The sequence below is a fragment of the Nyctibius grandis genome, chromosome Z (assembly GCF_013368605.1).
Source record: "Nyctibius grandis isolate bNycGra1 chromosome Z, bNycGra1.pri, whole genome shotgun sequence".
Lineage (NCBI taxonomy): Eukaryota > Metazoa > Chordata > Aves > Nyctibiiformes > Nyctibiidae > Nyctibius > Nyctibius grandis.
The window spans coordinates 40,193,812-40,220,386 of NC_090695.1; the positions used below are offsets into that span (position 1 = coordinate 40,193,812).

A 26,575-nucleotide genomic window follows, 5' to 3' on the forward strand; every position below is an offset into this window, starting at 1 on the left:
TTTAATGAAAACATAAAAGGGATCCCTATCACAGCCCAATGACAACAGCTTTTCCGCTTTTGTGAAACTGTTGGAATGGCAAATCCAAACATAATCCAAATACATCTTAACCAGTTTAGAATTCCAAGTGTGTTCAACAATTGCATCAACTAAACCTCTCCCTGAAAGGAGGGAGATGCCCAATTATGTATGCTGGAAATAAAAACAAATATTAACGGGGCAGTGTCTTTTGCACTTTGATACTAACAGTCAGTAGTGGATGAAAGCCAAGCAGTCCCAGTTACAAAACAAAAAATAATGGATACTAAAGCGAGCAAGTTCCATTTTTAGATGGCTTATTTCAAGCTGTGATTCTGTCCAAACAAACCTACTTGAAAACAAAGAGAAATTCTGCAAGAACGTACCATTACTTTCCAACACCACTCCTCAAACTATCAAGAGCAATCATGTACCGTTTTATCAACATGTAAAGAGTGGCTGCAGAATTCAAAGAGACTGGCATGTAGATAACTTATATGAAACAATCAAAGGAAGTCACAGTCTAGGACACTCCACTATCCTGTGTCCAAATACATTTTCCTAGAACCCCTTTTAACAGGCAGATTTTTAACAAAAAGCCCTACAAGCACTCATTAACATGATACCAGAAACTTAGGACCATCTTGAAGAATACTTATGTTAATAAGAGGCTGGAAACTGTTGGCATCGGCATATTTTCTAGACTAGTTTTGTGGTTTTGGTGATGCAACAAAAAAAAAAAAAAAAATCATATAGTGCACTGTATTTTAATTGTTTTTACTGTTGCTACCACCATTAGAGGCAGTGCTCTTGTGGAAAAATTACAGGATAAATCTGAGTTCAGTTATAGCCAGTCACAGTTTTACTCCAAGCTCTTCTTTGAAGTCTTGCTTACACAAAACTATCCAAAACCAGTACAAACATATCAACTGTTCCTGAACAAAAGCCTCTCACATTTTGCACTCCTCTGCAATGTCTGAAACAAGGTGACAGTATTCGAATGTGTAGCAAAAACAGCAGATAGTATACGGCTGTGAAGACACTCATCCGTTGATGCTACTCTCCTGTAGGGGAAGGTGGGAGAGAACAACAATCCCCTTTTACACACACCATAAGTTTTTGAGGGAAATAGTTATGAACAGAAAGAATTTTCTGAAGCCTAATACTCAACTTGTGTGGCACAAGAAAGCACACTGGATTGTTTTTAACAAAACCAGAATGCTCGGTATTTCACATTTTGAACATTACTAGCCTTAACTGACTTCTCTTTTAATAACTAAAACTTTCCTTCAGGGAAACAGTATTCCTAAGTATGATGAACTCTTGCTTCCTAGAAGAGGAGGAAAGTTGCACACACAGAAAAGTGTTTTTCTTTTCCACTTTTAGAAGCTGCTAGTTCTCTCATGGATAAAAGTAAAATAACGTGTATTTTCAAATGGGCAGGAGGGGGGGATCGCAAACATACACACATCAGCTTAGTAGTAAGCAATAAACACAAAACAACCATTTAATTTTCATTCTGATGAGTATACACCTGTTTATCCTTTCGGTTCTTCAGCAAACTCCCTTAGAAATAACACCTTCTTCTACTTATTCTACTAGCCAAGGACAAGAAGTACATAGAAATCTCTAACAAAACCACACAGTTTAACTACAACTGCAGAAGATACACCATTTGGAAGGTACAGAAAAAATTACCTGTTTTATGAAAGACTCTCCTCTTTTCTGATAACAAGCTTTAAAATTGCATGATTCAAGGTGAGCATAGGTCTTCCCATCGTTACTCACTGATTGCTTTTTAACACTTACCCTGGATGTTGCCACAGATTTGCATGTCTACCCTCAGGAAGCAGCTCCCTCTTGTTAAGGGGAGTAATACCTATTGCTGCTTCTAAAAGAGTTACATATTTCTTGTACCGCATTCTGCCTGTCTCAAGAGTTCCACCACACAAAGTTACCGTCCAGACGCAGACGCTGCAACTGAAGTCATGCTTCTTCACTTATCTGAACTGCTGCTTTTCACAACATGCTGAGTCTGAAGCATAAAAATAATGCTTTTTCCCCTCTCCCAGGCTTGAAGAGTTAGCAGGAGAGAGAAAGCAAAGAAAAACTCCTACCAGATTCCCCTGAAACGTCATTGTTACATAATTTGATCTTTGAATAAGACACTAATAAAAATGATTGAAAAGACAATCACGGTTCTAAGCCTGGCCGGATAATGCACACTCTCCAACTGACTAATCCTTTGCTAAATCTCTGCTGTCTATAATCTTTCAAGTACTAATGGAGCACTAGGTAACTTCTCTGTCAAATCCATCCAGGGAGTAAGAGATCTGCACAGAAAACTTGGGACTGTTTCAGACACTTTGACAAACAATAATAGTTTTTGCTTCAGCTTTTCTTTTCTGTACGTTGGAAGTCTTACAAAGGGATTTATCTGATCTGTTCAGAAAAGGCACTGAGAAACATTGCCTTGCATGTACGGAATTGAGAAAGCTAAAGACTCCCCTTATGATGATATCTACTAGTCATTCAAATGTGCCTCACACAATGCCAGAAGCCACCTTCCATGTCAAAATTGTTCTCTCCATGAGGTAAGTAACTGCATGCCAAGGACCTCAGCTACTAACTACAAAGGTGGAGACAGATGTACATGTTGAAGTAACACCGATATTTTGGAAATGCTGCAGCGCTGTCAAATTGCAGTATTAAAAGAGACATACTTGATTGCAAAAAGACTAACGAAATGTTGTTGTAATGCTACTTAGATACCAAGATAGTGAGATATGAATGTTTTATATATAATTATACATATTATATAAACATTATGTACTTATGCAGTATTATAGAGAAAAATATAAAAAGAACAGATGGGGTGGGAAGACTGAAGACTTCAGCTATAACTCCCTCTGTAAACTGTGCATTTTACTTATTCCTTAGTATTATTAGACATGTCTATATTTATGTTGGGGCGAGTTCATACTGCACGCTACTTATTTAGAAACTGCTAAGATGAAAACCACAAGTTTTCATTACTTATACTGTAAAATATTCATCTCTTAACAACAAGATTTGTATAACCATTGCCAAGTCCTGTATTACTTACAATCCTGTGTTACCCGTATTTGGTGTTTAATATTCAGCCAAATTTGTAGGTTATGTTAACACATGCACACACTGAACTCTCTCAAGTCATTACTAAACAGTAATCTGTAAGACTGATCTTAGAAGAGCAAAACAAAATTAAGCATTTTTTAGATTCAGAGACTACCACAACAAACAACTGTCAGAAGGAAAAACTTAGTTTTCACCTACCTAATTGCATGATGATATGTAAGGAACATGTAGTCTGAAAATTTGTGATGTATTAAGAAAATTAATTAATATATCAAAAACACAGAAATTAAATTAAGCAAAGAATTACTTCTCCAAGTCTTAACTACAACTTTAAACATCTGTATACAAAGTATTAAGCAGCTTAGGAAAGCGAAGTACTACTAGAAGGCTGCAAGCACAGCTAATGTCATTAAGCCTTGCATGCATCCTGACTTTTGATAGCTTTGGCAGCTCTACTGCAAAGGCAGTACTGGGTAGGAAAAGACAAGATAAGAAGTGGGCAGTTTTTTGACTATTGCAGTTTTTAAGAACCTTCTGACTGTAGTAGTTCATGACAATATTCAATTTTACTTAAATGCAGAAACATTTTGATAAAATTCAAGCTTCCCTCAAACTCAGTTTTGTTATCAATGTCAGTATTACCACAATTTCTCCTGTGAAGTTTTGGTACTTCTTTCTGTGCTGTCTTAACACTTTTTTAACCCTAAACTTTCCCCTTATAGATCTAAGAAACTTTTCTTACAAAAACTTCCCAGAAGTACTTTTCAAAGCCAGAGTCCTATGCAGAGCACAAAAAAATACTTAGTGCAGCTGTGGTCCATCTTTCATCTCTTTGGGCAAAGCCAATTAATTCTGACTACAATAGGTGGTCCACAACTACCCTTGTACACAGAGAAGCCAAGCTCACACAATACGCATAAGTTACTCCCAAATGCTGCTTTTGGCTAAATGGTTCATGAAATCTCCGGATATTTAGAGGGAGTAAAACTGACTCACAGTTTATCAACTTCCTTGAACTTTATTTGAAAATAGAAATTCAAAGCTGCTAGTACATCCATTGTTAGTGAAGGATGGCTTTTGCAGAGCAAACAAAAGGTCTAAAACGTACCTTCATCCACTGTTTCCTGTTGGGAAGTTACCATCCACTCCCCTTTTTCTGGCTTTGTACTTTTTCAGGAAGAACGAACACCAAGTTTTATTGGAAAGAACACAGAGCAATTTTCCTAACTGGGAACACACAAGTGAACAAACATAATCTAAGAACTAAGCTGTTAAGAAAAATATTTGTGTCAACTTCAGGAACTCATGTTCCATAGCCATATCCAAAAAGATAACAGCAAGAAACCGCCTCACAGTTCAGCTAAAAAGATCCTTTGCTTATTCACTATACTGCATTCTCTGCTAACCTTCTCCCTGTGGATCTCTCACATGAATTACTAATCAGTTTACAAAACAAAGAAAATCCTGTAACACGCGTTTCTATTAAACTGATACAGCATATTGTGAACAGTACCAAAAGGCTGGGAGCACTTGCCATAGCCTTACCAAGCTACACTGGCTATAAGGAAACAGGACTCCATGAAAACTGTCAGGTTTTCCTTATCTGTTCCAAAGTCCCCTACTCTTTTCTGTGCCGCCTTAGTTGAAAGAGTGGGGGGAAAAAGTTTCAGTCTTAAGGCAGTGATTTCAACCTGGCTGAAACTCTACAGACAACTTTTGCAAAAGCAGTTCTGAAGTTTGCTTATTTTCATTCACACTGTAGAAACTGTAGACTCAATTGCAGTGGATGGTTTGGAAAGTAAGATGTATTTCAGTGAATGGGGAAGGAATGACAGAAGCTCTTTTCTGGATTAAAGAAACATTTATGAGATCAAAGCAAAAGCTTCCTTTTGCTCTAATCCTTGACAGGTGAAAACAGTCATACTCCCTTAATTAGATGTAGAGCATACTTCATGTAAAAACTGATGACAGAAGTATGATCACATCTTCAGTCACTTCAGACCCAACTACAAAGGAGACAACCAGTGCCCAATGTAGCCTCAAACTACTTTCCATCTTTGAAAAGAGACAAAATGCTTTTCTTTCTCATGTCTCAACAAAAATCTGTGTGACACCTACAGACCAAAGAGTTCTCTCATGAGGACAGCAAAGAAACCAAGGTCTCTTCCTACATGCTTTTTTCTCAGGTGACAAGAATAACTATGACAGACAATTGTTAATTTCCAGAACATACATGTGTAACATACAGCTAAGAAATAGCTTGAAAAACAACCACGGCATGTGTAAAGCTTGATCTGTTGAAACAATCTTGAGGCAAAGGAGCATCAAGGATCTGACTGGGGGCAGGAGTGGTTTCATGGAAAGAGGAAGACCTGGAAACTTCTTTCACACAGCTTCACGGATTGCAGTTGCTTTCGGCCCCTCCTTAGAGATCGTCCCTTGCCTAAACAGTCCATATGTCCCTGCAGATTCTCAGAATCAGCTTACACAAAGTTGTGCTAAGGAGGCTAGAGACACTAGCAGTCAAATCTGCTGGCTATTAAGCAGAGCTACATGATGAAGCAGATGTTAGAATACACAGAGCAAGCCGGACTAAAGACAGCCTTGCTGTTAACAGTGAGGTCCAGGAGAGATTTATGAGTTTTCTCTAACACCTCTTTTTTAAAAAAAAGAAAACTAACAGGGCAAAGCAAACAACAAATAGCTTGAACAAATATATGAAACCTTGGTTTAGATGAAGCCAAACATTGTTGAGTTCAGGCTCGGTTTATCAATACAATGCAGGCTGATGTTAAAGAACTAGTTTGGTACAACAGAGCAATGACAACAAAACACTTTTGGGAGAGGTATTATTGAGCCAATCTGAGGAAAAATCCAAAGCAGTCCAAAACTTCTGAACTCATGCCTAGTTTAATGAAAACATACCACACCTAACAAGACATCCTAAATCTGACATTTAACATGTATATAGACCACAGCCAAAATAATCTGCATATGTTTAAGAAATAAAAAGCAATTTCTCAAAAGCAGTTCTGGATTGCTTTTGCAAAACAGAAGCAAAGACAACAGCATGGAAAGGGAGCAGGCATTGGGAAAAATCAGAACAAAAGGGGATCTATATTTTTCTTTGCACACTTATTATTTCACACATTATACATGTGAAAATACAGCACTAATAAGTTTCCTTTTCTTCCTAGATTAGAAACCATCGTTATCTGAGGTTCCAACACTCAAATACACAGTGACAATGCTGACCTACATTCAGGAAGACTTGGGTAGCTCATGTTTCCTAAAAACAAAGCCTGCAGCTGATGAACACACACTCGGGTAGATGTTGCGCAAGATACCAGACCAGAGCTCCCACAGCTCACTCTGTCCTTACTAGGCTTGGATCATAAACATCCTAAATACGTTCACAACTGCACGAGTCATCTAATGCTGGACAGAAAGGAGTTGCCACAGTTTGCATTCTCACTTGAAACAGAAATCTCCAGTATTCCCTAACAACATGCACTTTCAAGAAGCAATCATCTGATTTAAAAGGAAACAAAAAACAACAATAACAAAACAACTAAAAACCAATCCAAACATTAATAGTTTAAGTTGTGAAATGACCTGGAGTGGTCTTTGTTGCTGCATGAAGCGGTTTAATTCCCATATTCTAGTCGATATCTGTGTTAATTATGTAATATTTAACTAAAAAATAACCTCAGCCCTCTTTTAAATACAGGCTTTGTAGGTTAAAAAAAAAAAAAATTGCCTATTCACAAAAAAAAAAAAAAATTTACTTTCTGAAGTGGGACTAGGATAACCCTGGTACAGGTAAAAGACCACTAAAGGGCAACGGAAGGCTCCAAAGTCTGGGGACAAGAAGCAAGCACACTTTACAAGAGAGCAGACATAAGAATCTAACACAGTGCTGCTCTTTCTGAGGAAGAGGATAGGTTCAGGTAATTGAGAAAAGCACCCTGTGGTTGAACAGCTCTGTTTTGGCAAAAGCACCTGGGAGAGAAATCTGTGTAGAAATTAAACCTGAGTACTTCCCTGGGGATTCCCAAACAACTTCGAGTGCTTGGTCATGGGACTGAAACCAAACCTTTAACAGTGAAAGATGACATGCACTGGTGTGTGTATGTCAGCACAGCCATGCAAAACCAGTCATACCCACTGCAGTGCTGCAATCTTTGTAGGTAACTCACCATTTGCAAACATTCTTCACTATGGCAAGATCCATATGTGACAGGCCTAAAAATTATACCCTACATCCTTATCGCCATAAATGTTTGTTTTATTTTGTTTTAGAAATCAGCTGTCTCATTTTTGAGAAGTCTTCTGAAGTTCACAGAAATTCACTGCAATTTGGGATTAAGATTCACAGGTCTTATGCAGTTGACGTCAAGGATCAATTGTCATATTTAATAAATTATTTTTTTCCCAGCAATGAGTATTTTCACACCTGTTTGAAAGTCAACCAGACTTGAAAATATCTAACCTCAACAAACTGTATCTGCTACACCACTTTAGTGCTTTCTTTCCCCTGTTATTAGAATGACTGGTTCCAGGACTACTGTTACCAAAAATAGTAACCAAGAAAACTCTCCAAACCAAATCATAGTTTAGAAAGCTGACATTGGTTTACAGCAGCACTACTACAACAGGATGAAACTGATGCAGCCAAGCCATGACAAAAGTTATACTGTCCTTGAGAATGTAAATACTGTTATTTCAACAATTAAAAGAGAACAGTCTTGTAACAAGATATTTCCTTCACCCTACAAGGAAGTTCCGGAGACAGTGTTGGTAACTGTTAAAATACACACACAAATACTATCATCTAAATTTGCTCTAAGTTAAATGCAGCTTTGAAGTAGTCCTGGAGTATTAGGCCATTCCCCAGTTGAGGATTACTATGATCCACGAACTTTCTGATGCTTTTAAGCATCTAGGTTTTATAAAGGTACAATCCATCCCATTTTGTGAACCATGTCAGTGCCTAAACATTATTTTAATCACTAAGAAAGATTTCCTGGTTGTCCTTAGAAGACACTGAACCAGGAAAGGGGGGATAAAGCAATCAAAAAAGTATCAGACACTTAATTACTTCAATGCTTCATTCTGAAGAGCTCTGTTGAGCTCTACATGCAAAGTATTGGGATCATCCTAACCCCACTGCATAATTCCAATATTCATCTTCAGTCTCACAAAAACCCAGTGCAGTGGCACTGAACACAGTAGCAGTCACTGATATTGTGATACAGGGCAATGCAGAATGCAATTAAAGTTACACGCAGTTTCTCCAATCCATAGTTACTTCCTTTTTCTAAGGGAAGAGCAGTCACTACCGCTACGTGAAGGCAATGTTTAGGACATAAGAAGATGTTTGCATATAACAGTCTGGAAGCAATTCTAACAGTAAACTCACCTAAAAGTCAAATACATGCAGAAGCCTGATGAAAGCCCTCATAAGCTCTAGGTTATACTAGGTATAAATCTTACTGTGTCTAACTGGCACGCCCATGCTTACTACATGCAAAGCATTTCAAAGTCTCTTCAAGCAGCCAGATGATCTATCAATGAATATCAATTTACACAAGCAAACCTCCCATGCTTTCCAGTACCTGAACCTTGCCATGCAGATCTCATGGATCCTGACATGGGTCATTGCTTGGAAGAGCTTACAGATGGATCCTTAGACTATGAATGCTTCAGAAAAAAAAGAAGCCATATTATCAGTCACAGCACATGTTTGTTTTTTTCTTTTCTCTGAATCACAGCCCTAAACCTTTAAAATAAAACTTTGCTGAGCAAAATAAAAGGTTAAGTCATTTTGTTTCAAACCGTCCCACCTTGATAACTACATCCAAAGGTAAAACAAAGCAGACCTTTGGTGGCCTCTGCTGGAGCACAGCTGTGGGGCTGATAGCTTTCAAATACTGTCCTAGCTGTTGGATTCAACACCAGTTTATAAATCGAAGCTAGGTAGCAGATTATTCAGAGATTCCAGCTGTTTTAAGTGAGTAACTATTAGAAAGCAACACTGAAGCTATGACAGTTTTCAAATAACCAATCTGAAAGATGAGCATATGACTCTTGCACAAGTATGTTCAGACAGCATGTACTTTCTCATCCTGGAAAAATATGCAGAGGAAACAGGTTTCAACCAGGGCGAAAGTAAGGGCAGAGTTGTCTAAAAAAGCAAGCGCATGCCACTGGTAGATCAACCTTGACACTCCACAATCCACATCTAATGTACCTGGGCTCCAGCACCGCAAACAAGGCCGATGCCAAGGCACTTTAACAGGGCAATCAAGCATTTGGCTCCTGGAACTGCTTGTTGCTTTGTTTCACAGTTCCCTGTTAACTTGAAACTTCCCCTGACCCAGTTAGCCAAAGCCCAAGGCACGGCTGGAATCCGCTCGGGATGTGCCAATATAAAGATTTCAGGAATTCTGTGTATAACAAAGGCAGCCCAAACCCCCGCCGTCGGGGGTGTGCGCCCGTCGGGGGACCCGCCCCGCCTCAGGGGAAAAAAACGGTAAACAAAAACCCTGATTCATCGGTGACATCTCTCCCACTTCCCACGTAGTATCGCACTCTCCCGGAAAGTACTTAGCACAGAAAAAGTCACCGAGAGCCGCTTAATCCCGTTAGGGAAAAGCCGATCCCCGACCCAAGCCCGGCTGTTCCCGCGGCCCAGGTGCGGGGTGGCGGGGGTGGGAGCGGGGCCGGTCGCCTCGGCCACCGCAGGCGAAGAAGTCAAAGTGCGGCCGAGGAATGAGAGCGGGGGCGCGGGGACGGACGCAGACGACACCCAAAGCACACAAAGGAGGGAGCGGGAGAAGTCGCGCAGCTCCTCCCCGCAGCGCGGGCCCTCGAGCGGGGAGCGGAGGCAGCGGGGACAGCGGCGCCGGGCGGAGGGCGGCGGATCGGCGCACGTGCCCAAGGAGCGAGGAGCGTCGGGGATGCGCGGAGCCGGGGTCAGCCCAGCCCGCCCCCCGCGGGGATACTTGCCTGCTCGCGGAGGTAGCCCTGGAGGTAGCCCCGGTGTGGCGGCGGCCGGCAGCGGGATTGGAGGCCCTGGGAGGCGGCCCGGCGCTGGGACTGCGCGCCCTACCCTGCCCTGCAGCCCTGCCCCGCCGCCCTGCGACGGCGGCGCCGAGTGCGAGGCCGCGTCCGAGTCCGCTGCGGCCGCTCCCCCGAGTCGGGCGATTTCCTGCCGGGGCGCGGGGGGCGGGCTCCCGCCGCAGGTGCCGGCCTCGCCCCGAGGTGGGGAGGCGGCGGAGGGGAGGGCAGGGGAACGGAGGAGGAGGGGCGGTGGCGGCCGGACGGGGCGGGCGGCGGGGAGCGTCCCTCTGCAGGCGCGGCTCCACCTGCGGCCGCCTCCGCCCCCCGGTTCAGGGGTGAGTCGCGCAGCTGCCCCCGGCCCGCGGTCACGCACACACACTCGCACACGCGGCGGCGGGCGGGGGAACAGGAAATACCGGTTGCAGCCCGGTGCTCCGCGCCGCTGAGTCACCGCGGCGGGGCCGCCTCGCCCCCCGGCTTTTCTCAGCCCATACCGTCTCCCGGGAGGGGGGCCCCGGCTGTGCCGCCCAGCCCTGCCCGAAGCGCCCCGCGGCGGGGCCGGGGCGGAGCCCCGAGCGGCCGCAGCAGCCCCGCGGCTGGTGCCGGCGGCCGCAGCGGGTCTGGCGGAGCCCTTTGGCCGCTGTTTCTCTCGAGGTGCGCTGTCACCGGGACCCGCGTTCGTGTTTTTTTTTTTTCCGTTTACACCAACGTTCTGTTAGGAACTTGGGATCACTGCCCGTCTAAACTTCTATAACTGGAAGACCTCTGAAAAAGCTTTTAAAACCACGGTGCAGTGTTCCACGTATGCTTCTGAATCTTCTTTTTTCGTGCTTTTTATCACAGAAGAGCTACGGCCAACTGCTCGCCGCTTTCCTGGTGTGCTCTGGCAGCCCTGAGGAGCTGGGTGTTCACATCATCACTCACACCTAGATTAGCAGAAGGCAGAGCAGCCCCATTTCTAGGCCAGAACATGCAGTGTCACTCTGCAAGTCGTACCAATGCTGCTCCCGAAACTTTCACATACCAAAAGGGAACTGCATTTCAGGCTGGCATTCCTCAGGTATCAGCTTTCCAGCATCACTGATGTCCTGCAGCCGAAATGAGAAAGGCAAGGCCAAACAGCCCTGACAGGATTCTTTGGAGTTGTATTTCTTCTGCACTGTAAAGCACTAAATGTCACCAGGAATTCTAATCTGCTCTCTCAGGCAGTTAAACCCAATGCAAGCCCCTCTAAAATTAAACCGTTTACTCCCCTGGTATCAGGTCTGTGAAACATAATCTACTTACAAGTTTTCCGGTTTGTTGTCAGTTGCCAGTGAGAGAGGGGAGATGATTTTTCAACAGATGCTAAATATTCCAGATTCCCTCAGCATTTCTAATTCAGATTGGTTTCTTCCTCATTACGTGCAGATTGTGTTTGGGCAGTACGCCTCATACAGAAATTAAGATAAAGAAGGCAAACAGCGTTCTTCATGAAGGTGCTGGACTTTGGAAGGAGGTACTGAAAGAGCCTGTTTTATTGACTGCAAATACAAAACTGCGTTCAGACGTATTGAAAAAGCCTGCTTGTAGCTATAGTTAATAATTAACATGCCTGTGCATACAGTAGTCTTCAAATGACTGTTGCAGTCTAAAAGCCCCAAAGAGCAAAACCGATCTAAAAAAAAAAGACTAATTCAGTAACTTGATGTTTTCTGCCAGCTATAGATAGGTGCAGCGATCAGTACATAATATAGTATTGCATTCAGGCAGAATCAAGGCATGAGGAGTGGAAATTTAGTATTACTTCCAGGTATGTGTCAGATTATTTGGTTTACGCTGTGCTGGGTGTCTGTTGCCTTAATGAACGTTTAAAAACTTCATCTGTTCTCTAAATGTTTTCCTTTTTCTGAAGCTACTTTTGTAATAGTGGCCTTATGATGCTTGGTTAATGGTTCTAAAATGCTGTGAAGAGGAGTAATACTATTGACATATTTAATGTATTCCTAATTTTTTTTAGTAGAACAGTGGAGAACATTGATGGCTAGCAGAAGAGCCTACATCTGGAAACTAACAATGCTTACAAAATTACTCATTGTAATACTGATCACTTAGCGTAATTACCATGACGTAAACAATTTTTTAAACAATTCCACAAATTGGAGAGGGCAGCAACAACATTATATGGCTTGTTTTAAACATCTATTGTTTCCGTAGCTGAACTTGTCTGTCTTTCCATAACCTGAACTCCAAAATAAGTTTGTAATTAATAACTGTTTAAAAAACTTTCTTATTTGTTCATAGCTCTGTTTATTGTACCCCCATCAAAACAGCCTCTGCTGTCTATCTCCTTTCGTAGAGGTCATGAATCTTGTCTTTGTTTTATGGCTGCCAACACTACAATTTACATAAAAGACCGTTTGGGACAGAGGGGGAGTAACTCCAAACAACTACTTATCTTTACACAGGAGTAAAAAGAAAAATGTCAATAGCAAAATGGACTGGCATATGTTTGATTGCTTACAATTATAAATAGTGGAGTGCAGTGAATTTAAAATACCATCCCTTAAGGGCCACAACAAACACGATGCAGCTTGCCCCTAGTCTTTCCTTGCCCTGCCAATGACATCAGCCCCTGGGCAAAGTTAATCTCTTCCCATAGACTTTGCTTCTGCCCCTCCCAGGCTTCCTTTTCTATTTTGAATCCTCTTCCAGGTATTTTGGCAAGCCTCCGCCTTCCTTCCCAGGACTCCCACACATTCCAGAGCTGGTTAGCACAATCACAGAGTTCAACCATTAACCAGAAACTGAAAGTAATCAAACACAAACCTCCCTGTGAATCCCCCTTCCCTTATTCAGCTACAGCCTCTTCAGGACAGGTCTTTATCCTGTTTATTGAAGCTGTTAAAAGACTTGGGAATTTTAAGGAAACAAGACTGGATGATTTTATCACGTGGAAGAGTCTTGCAGGGAAGAGGTAACATTTCTTAAGAACTATTGCAAGTGGAAAGGACAATGAACCAACAACCACCAGACAAGCATTTAGGCACATAACTCCTGTCAAACACATGTATTTTGTGACCAATACATACTGTCAGCAGTTGCTGTAAGCTTAACTTGACTATGTGAATCAATTGAGACTTCCAAAGAACTCACTGGCACACAGGAAACAATGAATTTTTGGCAAGGTTAGACACGCTAGGACTTTCAGACTGTAGGCCAGAAGCAGAAAAATAAAATAATCACCTGCAGAAAGAGTGATTAGCCATCGGTGAAAACCCTGATACACCTAAAAAACCCCCACACACCCCACTTTTCTCTGCTGAGTCTGAATATCCAGTACAGCTACAAATGCCAATACTTGTCCTTTAAAAGTACTCTGTATGTTTTCCTTCACTGAAGATGGATCAACTGCCTTGTGGGAAAAATGCTGCCAGTAATGCAATGGTTCTTACCGACACATAGTGTCTATCAGAGGATTTTCCTTCAGCTATTTCTTTTGGGAGAGGTGAAGCCAAGGAACTATTATTGTGATGTCAGGTGTGTAACCATGGACCAAACTGCTTATTCAAGTAAGTTACGGAAGTAAAAAACAGTGAGGAAGAGTTATTTGTCTTGAGGAAATATGTGAAGTCTGACATTGGGATCAGAGCTTGTCCTGTGTCTCCACTGTACGAGCATGATGGCTGATGGAGCCCTTACCCTTGTTTACAATTTGATGGAAGTATTAGAGAAAAGAGAGTCACCTCCCATGATTCATTTTGTACATCTAGATAAAACTCATTCTAACTTGCTGATGGTATTTATCATTACCAGTTAGATTTAATCCATTTGTTACTCAGCTACCTAAAACCAGGAAATTGTTTGCATAAATAGCAGTAGCATTATGGGTGAAGGGCAAGGCATGTCAAATGTGAAAGTTGAAGTGCTCTTATAAAATCCACCTCAATTGGCCAAATTTTGAACAGAATCTTTCCAGTAAGTGTTTTAAGAAAGACAAAGAATTCAAAATAATGCACGTCTGTGGTCTTCAGCTTTATCATCATAGTCTGGAATCACACCTTTACATAATGAATTAAAAATTCTACATGCAACTTTATTTTGGTATAAACATTTGCACGAGATATGGAGAATGAACCTCCAAATATAAATCAAATGCATGTTAGTGAATATGTTGCATGCAAATCACTTAAGAAAATAATTTTTGGAAAAGTCAGTCAGAAAAATAATTATACAAGCTGTATGCAATCAGGCAAAGGAAGAACCAGGAGGAAGTATCCTTGATTTAAATATCAAGTAATTAACATCTATACAAATGTGTTTAGCTATTTGAGCTAAATACTATCATTTTCCATATGCTATAAATTATTTTCACTGTTCTAAATTCAAAACAGTAAAAAGATGTTCTATTTTTAGCTTTGCTTTGTTAAAAAAAAAGCATCTTTTACTCTTGTACTCGTATGAGTTGGTAGTCATTGTATTTACCTCATCCAGTAGAGCTGAAATTTCAGGTAATTGTCATATTTTTTATTTTGATTGAAAAACATGCAAACAGTGTGCACAATCAACCAGGAGCTGCTCCTAGTGAAACGTTACTCTCTATTTAATGGTGGGAAATAGCAGGTAACAATGCTTATACTTTAAATGCAAATACAGGGCAACAATACTATATAGCTATTGTTTTTCAATGACAAATTAATCACATCTTTCATAATTCTAGCTAGCCAGAAAATCATGCCAAATTAATCACAAGCGTCAGAGGAACCAAGAAGAACAATAGTTTGCACTGAATATCTTTTCATACATTGTTAAGCAATTTATGAGTGTATAGCACAACTGTTTCCTCAAGAATTAGTCAACAACTTTGTGCTTCCATTTTATAGGCAAATAAAAACCTCCGGTGGTAATAATGTAACAGTACAAGTGTTGAAGTGTTCTTCTTCCAGTTCACCATTTCTTTTAAAGTTTTTTGGTTTTAAGATCCAGAGTATGTAATTTATTTCATTCTAATTTTTTAACAGCCTGAAAAAGACAACTTCATCAGTGTTAAGTACCACACTCAATTCTAAGAAGCAAAAAGGCAAAAGTTCCTGCATTAGCATGGTACTAAAGGGAGCCTTGATGTATCGTAGTGAAAAAAGATAATCTAAGCCCACTTACTTAAGAAATGCAGCAGAAAAAAAAAAAGTCAATAAATTATGCACTTTTATGCTTTGCAGAACAAAAGGGAACAGAAAGAAATCCACAGTAACAGAATGAAGCATTTGCAGAGATATTGCTGCACAGCTTAAACATCACATACCAGCCTTTCCAGTTCCATATGATACTTACAGCCACACAGACCTCTAAGTAATTTAAAGTTTAGCTCAAAAAAAATCCTAATGTGAAAGAAACTAGAATTTAGAATTTGGAGAAAAGAGCAAGTTCTGCAATACTGAGAGAAAAACTTAGTACATGGATTACACAAAATGAAAAGTTTCTACCTGCCAGTCATTTCATTTATGACATGCTCAATTTGACTGTGATATGTTATTCACTCGCAATAGCCACAAATTTTAATGCAATGCATTCACAGTACTACAACTTAGGTCAATGCAATTCACAGGCATTTCTCTTTTCTGGGTGAATGGCTCACCAAATGAAGTTTAGCATTTGCGTGCTGGTCAGAAGTCGCCAGGGGGGTCAGTCCTTACATCCAAACAAGACTAGAGACAGTAAGAATTTGTGACTTTCTTATGCAGTAAGAAAGTAAGAAATGCAGTGACAGGAATGGAGACCTCAACCACCTGTACTACATGGACACAGATTCAAGCAGTGACACAGAAACCCAAAGACTGAGCACTAAAGAAAAATGTATTATTTTCATTTTTGTTGCACAACATAGTGATGTCAAGAAAAACAACAACCGAATTAAGCTCAGGTACTTCAGGAACCAAGGAAGGGCTTGGCTTGTGGTTAAAGTCTTTGAACTTCCATGAGGTAGAATATCATCAAGTGTTTTCTTTCCCAGAATATATTAAGCAGGACAAATCCAATTTAGTTTTTAATGCCGTTGAAAATTCTTTTGATAGTAGTTCATGAAGGGATACTCTGTCATGAGAATACACCCAGTTCCGTCCAGTCCAGTCATAGCGCTTGGGCCCACTAGAAAACAAAACACACACTGTGTAAATACAGATTATTCATGGGGAGCTGCTGGAAGCCTGTATTTATAATGCAACCCAGAGAATGCTCAGGAAAAGGAGTCAGACAGCGTGGAGAAGGACTGGTGGACAGTCTGGAGAAGTGGAGCAGAAAAGGCCAGATCTGCCAGGAACTGCCAAGCCATCCAACAGATATATCTGTAAGGTGACAAGGTACATCAGTCACTCCCAGCAGACACAAGCTCCTTCCCTTCTTGCTTTTGGCACTGATTTCCCCAACTTCTTCCCTTGCCCTCTTCTTTCCTCACCCACGAAATTTTCTTGCACACAAATATTACAAGGGATATTTGTGTAACGCTGGATTAATGCTATTGAATAGTTCTTGCAGCAGTCACATGCGGATTTTCTAAGCACAGCAGAACACCGACCACCATTCTCACTTTCTTTTTAGATGCAACAAAAGAATTTACCAGCTGAAAGCAAACATACTGGCATGTGAGAGATTTATATTTACTTTTATGCTCTTTTCCTCTGTGCTATCATATAGGTGTTGGCTTGATTTTTCAGACCTATATTAAGTATCAAGAAAGAAACTTGCACACCCGTGTTCCATTCCAGACCTTTCTATCCCCCCAGTTCTCCACATCTGAAACAGGAGAATGACGGCAAGGTACTCACTACTGTTAATGTCAGCTAGAGAAACTAAGAAAAGAGAAAGGAATGAAATGGTCGTCCAGGATAAACACACAAACCATCAGTCTTATCCTTGAACTCGCAGGACAAAATGCCTTGGAACTCAGACAATCCACGCACAAGGTCAGCTAGAAAACATACTAGCCTATATATATACACACAAGAACAGTCTGCAGGTTCTCTACAAACATAAACACTCATCTGAACCTTGAGTGTCCTGAATTACTTGCAATATTCAAACGAAGAACTTTCCAACCACTAACGAAACTATGAGAGTCACAAATGCAAACACAAATTCAAGTCACTTCCACTGAAATCTCACTTCCTGCATGTTAAGTGGTAACTATTTGGAATCGAGATTATGGCTCCAGTTACTTTACTATTCATTTCTCACTTCTTTGTCTTTGCAGCACAAGTGTATGTTTATACTGTCCTGTACCTACAGAATGACAGAATGGGATGCAGCCATTCATGAAAATCAGGCTAAGACAGGCCATTTAATCAACAATGACAAAGAAAAATGCCTAAGTTACGTGAACTGTTTTTAAATGTTACATAGTAAGTATTAGTGATAATGGTTAGCATATGAAACACCTCCATAGTTCTCTGAGTCTCCAAAATGCTATACAAATGTGATTTTTAAAATTCAAATTAATAATTTAAGCCAAGGTCTTGTGAATTCTATAAAATGCCTATGAAGTTAAATATAGGCTATTTCCCATGGAAAGTCTGCATACATTTTTAAATAGTAAGAGAGAAGAATTAAAGTATCACATTAAGGTATTATTAAGAGATGCTGCATAAGGTTGCAAAGTCTTTTCAGTCAAAGGAGCTACATGAAATTACTGCAATCACACTGCTGGCAGGTTGCACCCACCCCTTCACCTCCTTTTTTTAAATTGTCAATTAAGTAAAGCTTTACAAACACAAGCTTAAGTACACTTCGCTGTATAGATGCATGATAGCAAACACAAGGTCAAAAAATTCAAGAAAATTTCTCTCTCTCACATCTTAAGAATTTATCTCCCTCGGGATTATGTTCTTAAAAGACTCAAGATTCTACATTTACTGTACAAATTTTCCAAATATAACATGCAATGCAAGTGATCACTGGCAGTTAACATTTGCTTCTCTCACTTCCTAGTATATTGCACTTAAGAAGGATGTCACTCCAGATCATACAGTATTTGCTGGAGTTGCTTTTCAGAAGTTAGGAAGTAAGTGAGCATGTAGCATCATATTTCAGGAAATACCACTGTTTACCACAATACCAGTTAAGGAAGCACAAAACTTTATGTCTGTAGGTGAATAATTTTTCACCACAGATGATGAAAAATACCATCACAGAATTTTCAAGTTTATCTCTTTCCTGTGTATTTTTATTCACTACTGGAGCAATCAAAAAAAAATGAAAAGTTTAACATTTTTTCATTAATTCCATATTCTGGAGCATGTATGTCTTAGCTCAACTAGAGTTGGCTCCAAACAGATAGGAATTCTCTGAATTTTGGTTTTCATACATAGATGAAACCTTTGTGTCAGTGACACAAAAAACTTACAGTCATCTTAAGTGGAATCAAGGTTCAGAAATTATGCTTGTTACAAGATACATGGAATGAATAAATTCTGACACACAGCCTGCACCTGTTTAAACGAAAAGGTTTGTTAGCTTGCTAGGCCTGTGCCTTAGCAAGTCATGTACCTGTTAAGTAAGTTATTTAATTAATAAAAGGATTCTGGGATAGGAGAGGAGTTAGTAGAAAAAATTACTAACCTAGCATGCTGTGCACCAGCCAGTACGTAAGTATGCAAAAGCAAATTACAATTTTCTTTAGGAAAAATTTTTGTCTATTAAAATTGTTTCTCTTAAAATCTTAAATTCCATTGTGCCCCGCCCCCCACCGCCACCTGCCCAACACAAACTGCACTACAGAATTCTACTACTGCAAAACCATTCCCGGTTTTGCAATCAATACATTCTTTCTGAACAATGTTCTAGAGGTACATCTTCATAGTTACTGGGAGTGCTCATACTTTCCAGCAAGCTGGTTCCTTCACCAGTAACACTGACCATCTCCCTCAGTTCTTTCTGCTTGACAGGGCAGAGAATACATATTTTTGGGGGAAACAGCTACAACATTTTCCCACATATCTGGCTGCCCTCCCCAGCGAAACCAACCAGAAAACCTGGAATGGATCGAAACATAGTACTGGAGAAGGCAGAAGGAACTGCTAGCCAAGGCTCCCATAAAGTGCATATGCTTGACAAAAACAACCAGTGGGAGAGCACATAAACATATAAAGCAGGAAATCCCACAAGCTTAAAGGGGAAGGAGCCACCCTGTTTAAATACAAAGAGATGTTTAAGTCATAACATCATCATCACTCTCTTTCCAACAGAAGCTTTGGGGTTTTTTTTTCATCACGGCTGTTTATTTTTTCTATGAGTAGGCTATATTCCTGTAGACAGTGGCTTTGGTCCGGAACAGGGTATGAAAATTCTGTATTACACATTTCCTGGATTAATTCAGGTATGTCAATATACTGCACTGTGCCTCAAACCTCTGTAACAAATTATTATTGAACATTTTGATTGTGTCATGTTTTGAGAATATACTGAGGAAAAGAATTACTTATGAAAAGAATATTACATGGTCCTTGCTGTGCTGTAAAAAAGGGGAAGTACATTTCCACCCAGTCTGCAGGCATTACATAACTTAAGACATAACTTACCTAGTGGGTGAGGACAGCCAAATCTGCCGGTTTGGTGTTTGTTTATTGATTACATATGTTCCCATGTCTCCACCTAATTTAACTGTTAGAACTCCACTCTAAAACATAAAGAAAATAGGTGAGAAATTTAAAATTTCCTTCCTGTTACTTGACAAGAATTACATAATCTGCAGTAGATAAACAGAAACTTACATGTCCGTATCACATTCCCAACTATTTCCCAAACAATAATAGCTTGGAAGAATGATCATTAGGTACCAAAAACTTGTGTTAATACCTAGGACAACCTGCATATCTTTGAATCTGATCTAGACTTTAAACCTTCTGGTCAGAGGTTGATTTAGTGTGTTTGCACCATTCACAATGGTACTACTTAAATAATGCTCCTGAGGTTTGACCTGTCATCTTGAAAGGACTGCTAGTTCATTTTACAACTAAAACATCATCCAATAACAACTTTTTCTATTCATGAACCATGCAGAACAGGTGTGGTTAAAAGTTAAGAAGCTTTATGTGGCACTGCTAGATTTCTGAGCCATGCAATTTTATCTAACTTTTCTTAAGTAACTGTAACAGTTTCCCAGTGAACAAGCACAATTCTTTCTCCAATAATTCTGATGAAGTGCCTAGATCCTGAATCATACCTCAAAAATGTTCCACTTCTAAACTCCATGAAGCCTGGTTTGTTTCAGTTATGCCAGCTTTACACCATTAACCTACTGAGCATTTATTTTCTCTTTCTTATTCACATTTCTTACTGACAACATGATTCACATTTCTCCAACGTTTTCATGAGTGCACTTGAAAAGGAGACATAACTCTGACAAAAATATTTCTGTCCTAACTTTAAAAGAACAACACTATTTGGACTAAAGTTAACCTACAGATGATCTGAAGTATGCCAATTAAAAAGGGTATCTCTATAGAATACAGTTTGATGATTCAGGTAATATGTTAGTCATATTTAATCTACAGTTTCTCAAATAATTCATGCCCTATAGCACAATAAAGCTACAAGAGCAGGCTGGGGTAATTAGGCCTGTATAGCGAGATAAAGCTTTCACTATTCTTCTATGTGCACTTTAGTGCCATATTAAGTATTCAGCATGATGTTATGCTGTATACTACAGAAACACTGTAAGTACACAGGTTTCCAAAGAGTTAACAAAAAATTTATTCTATTGCTTACATAGTGTGTCAGCTGTTGGACAGTGTTGTTGCCCTGTCATTGCAAATTAAATAAAGGTTAACTTCTAACGCTGTGTTTAGAACATTTTCCCATACATTTTGCAATACTTCTGAACTACTAGAAAATACAAACTCAGTTTTTAAGAACTTAAAATGCAAGATATTTTTACCATATTTTAAGGAATACTACTGTATGTGTTTTGTACTACTGGATGAATGTTTGTTATCTCCTTGTAACAACACTATTCTTCAAAAGAGATTTTTTACCCCTGGACACGAAGATACAAATTGCATGAAGAAATAAAGTTCGTAACAATTCACTGGCATAACAGACCTTTATCACGTTCGCCACCTTGTGGCTTGCTGTAGCACTAGCCTTGTTTGTTCAGAATTAACTTTGGTAAACTTGGGATCATTTAACCTTTTGCTCTTAACAGAAACGACAACTTATTATTACATCATCATACAGTCTATGCAACAGAAGAGTACTCGTAAAAATTAAGATGGATGTAAAAATAATTCCTTTTGAGCCTCACAGTGAGTCAGTGTCAAACACAATCCACTCTACAGTGGCTGGAGATAAAATTCTGACATAAGATGACCCATCACCTTCAAGTAATAAAGTGTCTGAGAATATTAAAGAGGTAAACTATAACCTTATTGCTAAGTTTTGTCCTAAGCTCTTTAAATAGAGCTGATATGCTAATAGGCGCTGATATGCTAAAACATACTGGATAGTAATGGTTAAACTATTCTTTCCTTTTCACCAGAAAAGCAATTAGCTATAACATTAATTGCATATTTAACTAAAGCAACAAATAGTATTTGCTAAGGGCAACAACAGAATCCTACTAACAATACATTATTTTCTATCCTACCTGTAAGAAATAAAGAATGAACATTATGATGACAAAAGTTACACAGCAACAAATTCAAAACTACAGGTTTTGGGCCTTTTTTTTTTTTTTGCACAGTGCAGCCCCAACCATCTGCTTCAATGTCCCTCAGCATAAAACCTTAACTGTCAGGGCTAGTAGAAAGCAACCTCCTTGTGGTAGGACATGAGGAGGGAGCAGCAGTTATGTGACCTCAAAAAAAACGCAGTAGTGAAAATCCTGTTTTGCAGACGGCAATGTAGGGAGAAACCGCATTTTCCTCCAAGTCATGTAGAGGGCTGTAGCATACAAACCACTTCAGGAATTGTATATAAAACTAATGCATTCCCTATACAAATAGAATGGACATTTTAAACCTGAGTCTGTCACTCCTGTACAAGAATTTGAGTGGCTGACCTATTAAAGGCTCCAATTATCAGCCTAGCAGCCACCCAACATCTCCCATGACAATAGCCTTCTCCTGATGTATGCTCTGGTCTCACTTTTGCTACCACCTATCCAAACATGACGTCCTCTTGTTGCTTCTCTCCACCACAGGCTGGGTCATCAGTAAAGCCGGGACAAACGTCCTCTACCTGGTCAAGACAAATGCTGCTTCTCAGTATTCGGGGCAATCAAAGAAACTGCTCTACCAGTTACATGTGATATACATGTTCTATGCCATGCAGGACTGTCCTAGTCTTCACCAGGAGGGAAGTGACTGCTGATGTCAGAGGTCTATGTGTGTTTAGAAAAATTTATAGACCACTGTGAAACTGGAAACCAGTTTCTGTCTCCTCCTGTGCTCATTTATTATTCTATATTATTCTATATTATGTCTTTGAGTATTTTAAATACTCAAATCATACAACAGCACGTGTTAATTTTTACCAGAATAGTTGCTCCAGTCAGTATAAACAGGTGTATTTTAACAATAAAGCTGTAAAAACTCATTGTATTTTAAGTGTTGGCACTAAGGTGACCTATTTAAAATTCTCCTTCAAACTAAAAAAAAAAATCTACAATAATCACAGTGGTAACAGAATGTTTAAAACATACCCCTAAAGAGACATCATAATCTTCTGGGGTAAAAGGCTTATCTGTCAGGTCCTCAAAGAAGTCTGCTAAGGAGTCCAGTGTTTCTTCAGCCAGTTTTTCGTAAGTCGTTTCATCTAAAGAGCTACAAATGGCATATAAACCCGTGATTAGGAGGGAAAACATAGAAAACAGTGTTTTCCATATAATAAAAACATACCAAGACCTTGGAGGAAACAGTAACCATGAAACAATCATATAAAACAAGTAATCATTTTTCTTAAGGTAATGTAGGTAACAATCCACCTTATAAATGGAGGTGGAATTTTGAAATTTTGGTAGTAGAGATCTCTGAGGAATATGTACTTCTTTCCTTAGATATACTGATCCCTGTGTACTAAGAAGACAGAGTTAGACTTCAAAATAAGGCATTTTCATAAAAGGACTTTTTGCAAGAATTACTTTGTTTTGACTTCTACAAACAGATACAAGCATCTCCTCTTTAGAAGCATATGTCATGTGACTCTAATAAATTCACTATAGTTATAAGCACTTTAGAACATCAATATCACATGCCATGTCTAAGTACAGCATTCAACTTCTCAACTGGAATTACCCATGCAGCGCGGTAATTAGATGTTATTCAAAGTGTGATAATGAACTAATACATACAACTACCTTCTTCTTCAGAGAGTCTCAAAGCACCCTTGTAGCCATTATGTAAGACTTACAGCACTTGTGAGACTGCTTCTGTTATCCTCTTTAAATAAGCAGAAAAAGTTAGTGGGAACAAAGTCTAGATTGCTTTAATTAACCAAATGTAATTAAATCACATAAGTTTTTCCATCTGTATCAGTGTCAAGTTTTAACTGAGTGTGTAGGTGAGTATCTCTAGCAACAGACAATTCAGTGAAATCATTTCAGTTTTTACTAATGGGTATGGCAATACGACAGTTACTATGAACCACGGTGACTCAGTATCTTTCACTTGATGATACAGAACATGTATTTTTTTAAAAGTTTCTGCTAACTAGTTACTGAAATACACTCTTTGTCACTTATGTGAGGGATACCACAGAAACACCTAGGGGCGTGGAGAATGGAAGGCCTTAGGATTACGCAGGATTCATGTACTGGTTCAGGGTGCAGTTCAGGTACTTAATACTAAGAGCCATTTTAGATATCAGCACAGTCTTTCACTGGGCCTCCAACTGCTGCATCAGAAAGGAAGAAGTCTCTTACAGGTACTGTATCACATCCTCTCAGCGCAAGGCAGAAATTTCACATACCCTGACAGATATGAAATGGTGGCAGACACCTATGTCTAGGTATATGAATTATTTCCTAAGTGACTTCTCAAATTCACCCAAAGTGCTTTCCGCTAAAACTGTACTTTTCCTTTACATAGTCATATCAACATTACATTAGTTTGATAGTCTTAACATGTCTAGAAATTATTTTAAAATTCAGAGATGATATTTTCATATGAATATCTCAAAATAAAATTTACCTTGTGTCATTCAGAGTTCCTGCATTTCTTGAATTCATGAACCAAAGAGTCTTGCTCTTCACCTCTGAAGTACACTGTAATTGCTGTTGAAAGTAAGCGGAAGTAAAATGGAATTAAAAGTTAAAACACGAAGAATAATAGATTACATATTTGTCACATAAATTAAATAGATCCTTGAAGACCTTTCCATCCCCCCCAAGTTAAATATTCATATTCTCTATCACACAGCTAATATGGAAAGAATTATGCAGCTTTATTCCTTGGATGATAGAGGCAATCTATAATATCCTCGGCTTCTGATACAAATGAATGAAAAAAAAAAGAATTTATTCATAGAATAGGGAGCTAGGGAAGAGAAGAACTGTCTTCTTTTCTATTGCTCTATCACAGAATTACTGAGCAGCTTCAGACAACTGGCTTAGGCCAAGATTTTCACAAGTCTCCACTACTCAAACGCTTCATTATCAACAACTTGTGTCCCCCTGTTAGAAGTCATGAATATATTCAACCGAAATAATCAGAAGCCCTGAATCCTTCTTACTTACAAAAGTTAAGAGCTAACATCACACTTCAAGTTCTTGATCTCTTCTGTAAAACCAGCTGTTTATTTCTAATTTCTCTGCTGTTTAATAAAAGCTTCAAAAAACAAATCAAAATTACAGAAAAACTGTATCAACATACTGGCAATATAAGACAAGGGAACAAAATGGGCAGCCCCTTTGAAGGGAAGCAATAAGTCAACATGGATCAAGTTGATCCCCTAGTCTAACGCACTAGCAGAAGCTTTTAGGCTATCCACCTAGAAAGACAGCACACTTGCCATTTTCTTCTTAACCTGGGCTGTGAAGGTACGTGTTTTTGGATGAATGGTAAGGTAGCATTCTTGATTGCTCGTTGTGTTATTTGCACAAGGTTTTGAAAACTAACACAGTGAGCTGAAAACCAAATGACATTTAAAAAGGAACTATGACAGCCTCTTTTCAAGCACACGTGAGAGCAAAACACAAACACATCTCTCTCCACATGGTTTGACATCTATCCTCAGGCACTACAGATGAACGGGTCTGTTAGTCCAAAGCCGTAACACAGGCATTAAGGACGGGGAACAGCAAACTCCTCGTACCATCACAATGATACAGGTTACAAAATACGCACTGATGCCTACACGTTTTTGACTGTACGGTTTAGCATTTCTCTAATACCCACTTAGGGTCAAAAGCTACAAAAGCATAAATACGTTCAGGTTCTGGCCAGGTTGAGAAGCTGTAGCTCCGTTAGTGTGCTCAGTTTGTGTATGCTTGAGGCTGCCAACACGGTGCTAGCATACAGCTGGCAACACCCCTTCACATACCAAACCCTGGGCTAAGGGTGGCCAGCACGCACGTTCTGCGACTAGAAAAGGGCAGCAAACAAGTAAATAAAAAGCGGGGCCCCGGCCCAACACTTCCGCGCTCCTGCGTTCTCCACGGCAGAGGGCCGAGCCCCGCTCCGGCGCGGACAGCTGCGACCGCGGCACCGCTCTGCCCTCGCACCGCGCTCGGCCCGGCCGCTTCAGAGCCGCTCGCAGGCGGGCGGCGCGGCCTTCCCCCAGCCAGCGAGGGAAGACGCGTCTCGCTGCCGGCCGGCCCGCGGGGAGGCCCGGCGGGGGCCCTGGCTGGCGTCGCAGGCCTGGCGGCTGCTGGCGAACGACCTGCGGCCGCGTGGGGAACCCCCTCAGCCGCCCTTCCCTCCCCGCCCCCCAGGGCCCGCCCGCAGCGGGAACCCGGCCCGCGGCTGCTCCGCCCGCCTCGGGCAGCGGCAGCGCTGCCGACTCGCCTCCTCCCTGCCGGCGGCGCAGGCCGTGTCTCGCCGCCCGCCTGCCTCACGCTCACCGTGCGGCCGCGGCCGGCAGCGGCTGCCCCCGCCAGCAGGACGCCCCCAGGGCCGCCGCTCCGCCGCCGCGCCACCGCCGCCCGCCGAGCGGCGCGCACCGCGCCGGCCGCCCCCGGCCTCCACATGCCGCCGCTGCTCGTTACGGAAGCAGCCGGGGAGGAGCCAGCCCGCCACGGCGGCGGCGAACGAGAGGCGGCGCGGGCGCTGCCGCCCTCCGCCGGCACCACGGGGAGCAGCGCCGCGCCGGGCTGCCTCGGGGGCGGGACTCGGGCAGCCCCCGGTGCGAGGGAGCGGGGTGGTGGCTGACGAGCGCTGGCGCAGCCGGCCTGCCAAGGCGGGGGCAGAGG

General features: G+C 40.9%; 2 protein-coding genes across 3 annotated transcripts in view; both read right to left on the reverse strand.

The window, feature by feature from the left end:
- TJP2 (tight junction protein 2) overlaps positions 1-10,396 on the reverse strand; it is a 72,384-nt gene extending 61,988 nt beyond the window's left edge. For both annotated transcript variants that reach the window (XM_068422098.1, XM_068422096.1), the window contains exon 1: positions 10,147-10,396. The gene's annotated coding sequence lies outside the window, so the exon portion shown is untranslated. The remainder of the gene's footprint in view (positions 1-10,146) is intronic.
- A 3,805-nt stretch (positions 10,397-14,201) lies between these two features.
- On the reverse strand, positions 14,202-26,353 carry FXN (frataxin). Its single transcript, XM_068423208.1, has 5 exons — positions 26,228-26,353; positions 24,357-24,439; positions 22,871-22,991; positions 19,749-19,846; positions 14,202-16,323 (listed from the first exon to the last, which is right to left on the reverse strand). Exons 1-5 carry the CDS (start codon positions 26,351-26,353, stop codon positions 16,170-16,172), a joined length of 582 nt encoding a protein of 193 aa, XP_068279309.1. The 3' UTR covers positions 14,202-16,169.
- Positions 26,354-26,575: the final 222 nt, after the last annotated feature.

Excerpts from the sequence above, each read along its gene's own strand:
- FXN (XM_068423208.1), bottom strand. The coding sequence starts at position 26,353 with ATGTGGAGGCCGGGGGCGGCCGGCGCGGTGCGCGCCGCTCGGCGGGCG. Across the intron at positions 24,440-26,227 it reads CTGCCGGCCGCGGCCGCACG|CAATTACAGTGTACTTCAGA; the intron begins GTGAGCGTGAGG and ends TACTTTCAACAG. Across the intron at positions 16,324-19,748 it reads TGGCTGTCCTCACCCACTAG|TGGGCCCAAGCGCTATGACT; the intron begins GTAAGTTATGTC and ends TTTGTTTTCTAG.